Source organism: Condylura cristata, unplaced genomic scaffold (genome assembly GCF_000260355.1).
Source record: "Condylura cristata isolate star-nosed mole 26May11 unplaced genomic scaffold, ConCri1.0 scaffold00040, whole genome shotgun sequence".
In the NCBI taxonomy this organism is placed as follows: domain Eukaryota; kingdom Metazoa; phylum Chordata; class Mammalia; order Eulipotyphla; family Talpidae; genus Condylura; species Condylura cristata.
In genome coordinates, this window is record NW_004567141.1 from 6,925,376 (window position 1) to 6,931,641 (window position 6,266).

The window sequence follows — 6,266 nt, forward strand, 5'->3', positions numbered from 1 at the left end:
TGTTCTGCTCCCCACTCTGTCTCTGGTGAAGCCTCTCACCGCCCCTAAGCCTCTGGCCTGTACCCCAGTTCTGTATGCACAAATAAATAAATCTTTTTTAAAAAAAAGTCAATTAGCCTAATTTGCAGAACTACTTTGGTCATAAGCATTATCTATGGTACTTCCAAAACTCAGATGCACACCTTTTGAAATTTATAAACTATCAAACTTTCACCTTCTGAGATAGTCACAATGCACTGTATGCGCCTAGACCTTCTATGTTTTGATCCTAAATTAAGCAAGAAGGATATATTTCAACACTGTAAGGGTCTAGTTGCCTCTGCTAAGAATAACCATACTCTGGTTCAGCAATCTTTTCACAAAACATTCCAAGGAGAGAAGGTCTAACCAATATACAATTATAATTACACACTAGACAGTTGTTCTACTGGAAAAAAATGCCCTCACAATAATTCTCTTCAGCATCACTGGAAAGGGCATATCCAGTGCTGTTGACAAACCATTGTCAGCAAATTTCAGAGAATGTATCTGAAATATATCCTTGGGTTCAGTAACACAGCTGAAGAAAGCATTATCTCCTGCCCGGCCTGCCCACCACCTGGTGACATGAAGATGATTTCCAGGAAGTCGAGGCAGACCACGTCATGGAAGACGGCCTTCTCAAACCTACCAAACAAGGCAAGTATAGGCAGGTATACATTTTTCTCATTATTCACTCTTCATGTCAAGTTTTTTTTCTCAATTTCCCTTGAACAAAGAGTGCTCTTGCCCACAACTTCTAATAAATTATAAGAAGAAGACACCCTTCTAATGAAGATTTTTTAAGTTAAAAAAGAACAATAAAATTTCTACAGTCAAAAGAGTTCTCAGCATAACAACCTATCAACTCAGAAGCTGAAATAAAATGACAGCATGGTCCCTGGTCATCTGTGTGCTAACACGGAGGTAGATGGCAATGTCTCCTGCCAGCGCAGCTTGTTGCCTCTTGAGAAGTAGATCTTTGGTTACATCAACCTTAGAGACAAAGACGTTCGATTATAGCAAAGACACCAAACAATCTTAAGTATTTTTGATCTACTTAGTCAACTGACTGTTCAGGTTTGGTTTCTGTAAAGTCATCATACAAATAAGGCTTAGAGTACAATTTCCTGCTGTTTGTGCATATTGCTAATCTCTGAACTTTTATCTATCAAGCTTATAAAAACAACATGCATAGAAGAGTTGATGCTGAAGCAGCAGATCAAGACAATCTCCAAGGTGATTCAGAGCAAGGCATAGGATTTGCATGTGACACTCAGGAAGTTCCTTTTGGGCACTGAGGACAAGAGGCCACTGATGCTGAGATACACACAAGTGTGATCAGTGACTACAAGTGGAAATATCAATATCGACATCAGAACTTTATTTAAATGAGGTAAGAAGGCAAGAGAGTAAACCGCCTGTGCAGGTCTGCAAACAACAGAAGCCACGATGCCTTGCACACTCCCCCTGCTTCCTAGGAAGTGGTATATCTGGAGACAGAAGGTGAAGGTCCACGGAGAGAAGCCGGAGTGCATGCGACTCTCAAAACAGGCTTAATCTGCTGAATTTTTCTGTTGTTCTGTTTGTGAGCGAATCCTGTTTGTGGTTTTACTAGTTCGTATCTTTTTGAAGTTAATAAAATCATACATAATTAAGTTTGTTATAATAAAAAAAGTGTTGAGCAACGCTGATAAAAATGTTAGGAGGCCTGGACAACACAGAAATATGTTAGTTCTTGATGGCTTATAACACTTTTCATTAAAGTTGAATCTTGAAGGGTAAGAGATCTCCACATAGGGAGCTAAACAGGTAAGAGCAGAGCACTTACAAAGTAACAAGTGGAGAAGATTGTCACCTGAGCATAATCATTGCAAAAGTCCCCTTTACCAAGCTGGTGGGTGGGTCGGGGTGGGTTTGGGGTGGGCGGGTGGCAGGGGAGTCAGGGAAGGCATGAGTTTAGGAAAATTAGCACAGCAGTGTTATATGGGATGGACTGGAGAAAGAGAAGTTTCCTGTCACATTCTAAGAGAGACTAGAGGGCTTGATTCGAGGAGGAGCAACTTCTTTCAGGAAGAAAGGGGTGCAGAACGCAGATGGCAACAGAGGGTGCTGGGGGAGGAAGCAGCAACCTTGGATACCATCCTGTCTGAGAGGTTAGTTTGTGAAGGGGTAAGAGTGCTGTGGCTCAAAGGGATAAATAGAGCCTGGGCAAAGGTTTTTGTTTCTCAAACTTCACAGTGTGGTAAGTGCTGCCTGTGACTGTTCTCTGCTTCACAAAGGTAATTCTCTGTCACTGTCAATTCCTGAGCACTGAACTTGAGATGATCCTGCATTCACAGACGGACAGGTGTATCCGGAAAAGTCACAGGAGGTCTTGGTAGGAACTGTGAGAGAAGAAAAGGGAGAAACTACTAAGGAAATTGAGAGAGGGGCTAGGAGGCAGAGGAAACTGGAAGAGAGTTTGAGGGAGGGAGGAGACAGAAAGGGGAGACTTACCAGCGATTCCTAAGCCAGAAGGCTAAGCCTCCACCAATCAGAAGGAGCAACAGCAGCAACCCCAAAACTGCCAAGGTGATGGAACCCACCGAGGTGTGTCTCCCCTCTGCTTCAAGAACACAGATGTCTCTCTCAGCATAGAACCCCCTGACTCCAGGTCCCCCATCGAAGCACCTTTAATGGTGCCAGGTGCTTCTATTTCCTTCCCCGTTCAAAGTACCTACATCTACTCCTCTGAAGTCAGGGTGCCCCATATTTTCTCAGACTCTGGGCATCCACAATTCCAGTCACTTCTGCACAGAGAGGAAGGGCGGTTGTCACGTAGCTGGTGGCCCCGCACTAACCCCAACTCTCCCACCTTCTCATGGTGAGACACTGGAGCTTGGCTTCACCAAGCTTGGGTCAATTTTCTCATCTATAGAAGAGTATAACTACCTGCTCTCCAGGTACTGGGCCTCCACCTGGACTTAATACTTTGGTACTCTCAACCTCTTCCAAAGTATGATCCTAAATTAATCAATCTCAAGTTTCCTAATCAGACTCTGTAAGAAATCTGCCAGACTGGACACCCCTCCTCTTTCTTGTATATGGAACACCTTATCTGAAGCCCTTTTGAGATTGGCTCTCTGCTCCCTTCCCTCCTGTATCTGGAATCCCCTCCTAGCCCTCCTGGGTGGGGCCCCTCACCTCAGAATCGACTCTGTAATGAGTGTGAAGATTCTCACCATCTCCAGTCCCTCTCTCTAACCTGAGGATGGTCCTCCCACTTCCAGCCTGGGCCCCTGGTCTTCCTCACCCCAGTGGAGGATGATGTCCTGGTCTCCAAGACTGCTGTGCTTCACGTGACAAGTCAGTCCGGCCGCCTGCCTAGCTGCCACGTCCAGGGTGACTCGCAGATACCATGTCCCGTCTGTGTTGGGCAGGGTGTCCCCTTGCTGCATTCCTGGCTGTTCCTGCTCTCCCAGCATCCACCTGGCCTGTGCTGGCTTTGGGTAGAATCCTGACACATGGCACACCAGCAGCAGGTGGTCTGATCCAGGGATGGGGGCCGCTGTCAGCCAGGCTTCAGGCTTCACTGCATCCAACAAGCAAAAGGGAGAGGTGATCTTAGAGTGAGGGCTCTGCGTTTGAGTGTCCTGGAATCTCAGCCCGACTGCAACCCCACATTTCCTCTTCTGGCATGGAAGCCTCACACTTCAGTCCAGTTGCATTAGCTTCTCCAGGAGAGCCCTCCCTGAAGCCCGTCCCCTTTCTGCTCCAGATGTGGCCTTCCTCTAGAGCCCTGCTCCGGAGCCTCTGCACCTGGCATCAGTTGTAACATGGACCTCCATTCAGACACTGCCTTGATTAACTGGCTGCTCCTCCCCCTCACATAGGGATCAGTGTTAATTTAATTCAATTCCTGAAACCAAGGCTAGGTGAGTGTCTGTGGATGAATCAATCCCCTATACGTTGGCCATTCCCTTCTGAGCCTTCCCTTCCGATGCCTCGTGGGAAGGCAACTCGGGAGTGGAAAAGCCCAGATGGTTTTGGGCCAAGAAGGGAAAGGGCTAGTCAGACTGACCTTGCTTCTCCAGCTCTGACTTCCCGGCCTCAAGGACCCCTCTGGTAAACTGAGGGCAGGTGTCATTGAGGAGCCACTGGACTGTCGCCCTGGTCCCGAGGTCATGGTTGAGCACTTGGAGGATCCTTGCCACCCACTGTGGGGCCTCTGGGGCTGCCAACCAAGCGGTTCCTCGGAAACTCACGAGGTCGCTTCCTTGAAATGCTACATGGACGGAACTTTCCGGGCTGCTTCCAGGATGCACCTCACATCCACCGGACAGCTGGATCTCAAAGGGATCTGAGAAGAGGAATGGATAGAGGTCACGGAAGGATTTCAAAGACTGCAAGTGATTAAGGACAAGAAATTGGTGAGAGATTACTGGGAACTCAAGGTCTGAGAAAACTGGACCAGCGAGAATGAGGCTGTTTTGAGGACTCAGAGGCTGGAACCTCTCAGCAGAAAGGCAACAAAAAGAGGGAGATAGAGCTATCACAGCAGATTATCTACCAAGTGGGGCCAGAGTCTCCCAGCTCCACCAACTCCCTTGAATAGCCACCCGGGACCCCATCCCTCAGCTCACAGTCTACTTGCACCATTTTGGCAAACTCCTGCATGTCACTGGAGAAGCTACTTCGATAAACCACATATAGATGCTGCAGCTTTTCCCACTGCTGGTCCGTGAACGCGGCCCTGGCCCAGGGCTTCAGGAAGTGGAGGGTGTCTGAGTCATGGTTCCACGTGTGTATCTGCATCTCCCCCAGCCACGTCGAACAATCTGTGCGCGACCAGCTTCGGTTGGTGAAAGAGGAGATCTGGAGCCAGCGGAGGGGAAACGCGCTCTGTGGGGCTGCGAGAGCCGGAAGGTTGGAGGAGCACGGTGAGTGGCCAGAGGCTTCAGGAGGTAGCGAGGGCGGGAGGGGGGGCAGGAAGAGAAGGAAAGGAGGGATGGAGGGGGGCGGGCAGAGGAGGACGTGGGCGAGGAGGGAGACCCACACCAGATCCTCCCCTCCCCTCTCCACCCGCGCGTCCTCTGGCGGCGCCCCCAGTCTGGGGATCCTGGAGCGCGAGGCAGGGGCCGCATCCCGGGTCCCGCATTTGGTGCCCCAACCTGCCCCCGCTCTGACCGCAATCCCGGACGACGACCCTGGCGCACTCACCCTCAGAACTTCCCCAGATCTGGGGGAGTCCCCAGAGCAGCAGCAGAGGCAGGGGGCCCATGTCGCGGGGCGGCGGAGACTGGGGCTGGGAGCGCTGGGCTCAGAACGCGGAGCTCCTCCCCGTCTCCGCCCCTCCCCGTCCCTCGGGCGCCGGTCCCGCGGGCGACACCTTCACCCAGGATCGCATCGCTCAGCCCAGACTCAGGCGGGACTCCCAGCCTGCGACCGGCTTAGCTTCCAGTCCAGCCTGGGGGTCCAATAGCTAGGGTCCCACGCCTAGCTATTGTCCCTCCCGTGACACGACCCGCCAGGGTCCCTGGGGTCCTGGCAGCGCCACAACCTGCTTGCCTAAATCGCCCACTTCATTGAAGAACGTGGGATAGACTGTGGTCAGCTTATCGCTACCATTAATTTTAAAAGCAGGACATAATGCTATCTATGGTGCAACTCCCACCTATTAAAAATGCAAAGGGGAGTGGGAACAGCAAGGGAACAGGAGGAAGCACTCTGGCCTAACAGCGATTTCGCTGGCTGTGGGTGACTTATATTTGCTTTATTATTATTTTTTTTTTATGTCTTCGAAATTTCTGTCAGTGCAAATACCACACTTCTAATGAACTGAAAACATTGAAACTAATTTTCTCAGCTGTCCATTGGGAGGATTGGATTGTTTGGGCTAAGATTCTTGTGTACCCCAAGTTCTTCCAACATGGGCTTCTGTTTTAAAGAATGGAAACAAGATTACCAGGCATACCTGAACAACCCTCTTCACTTTACACTGAAAGCAACAACAAAGAGACACTGTGGTTAGAACCTCAGAGCAGGGGAGGAAAGGCCTCTCCTGGGCCAGTCAGAAACAGGGCAGCACCCTGTCACCACCTCAGCCCTTTCATCCAACCCATGGACACTTCTTTACCTGACCTTTGAAAGAATAGCTCTTGAACACATCTCTTCCTCTAATTCCCACCTCCCTCACCAGCTCCCCTGTTGCCTCATCTCATGAAACCACTTCCTCAGGGTGCAGACCACATGGCCTGCAATACCGA

General features: G+C 49.9%; 1 protein-coding gene across 1 annotated transcript; it reads right to left on the reverse strand.

Moving 5' to 3' along the window:
- Positions 1-2,376: 2,376 nt before the first annotated feature.
- CD1D (CD1d molecule) lies at positions 2,377-5,281 on the reverse strand. The gene is made up of 6 exons (XM_012733274.1): positions 5,221-5,281; positions 4,644-4,910; positions 4,082-4,360; positions 3,314-3,592; positions 2,518-2,623; positions 2,377-2,405 (listed from the first exon to the last, which is right to left on the reverse strand). The coding sequence occupies exons 1-6, from the start codon at positions 5,279-5,281 to the stop codon at positions 2,384-2,386; spliced, it is 1,014 nt and encodes a 337-aa protein (XP_012588728.1). The 3' UTR covers positions 2,377-2,383.
- Positions 5,282-6,266: the final 985 nt, after the last annotated feature.

Excerpts from the sequence above, each read along its gene's own strand:
- CD1D (XM_012733274.1), bottom strand. The coding sequence starts at position 5,281 with ATGGGCCCCCTGCCTCTGCTGCTGCTCTGGGGACTCCCCCAGATCTGG. Across the intron at positions 2,624-3,313 it reads GGACATCATCCTCCACTGGG|AGGGGAGACACACCTCGGTG; the intron begins GTGAGGAAGACC and ends TTCTTGAAGCAG. Across the intron at positions 2,406-2,517 it reads TTCTGGCTTAGGAATCGCTG|TTCCTACCAAGACCTCCTGT; the intron begins GTAAGTCTCCCC and ends CTTCTCTCACAG.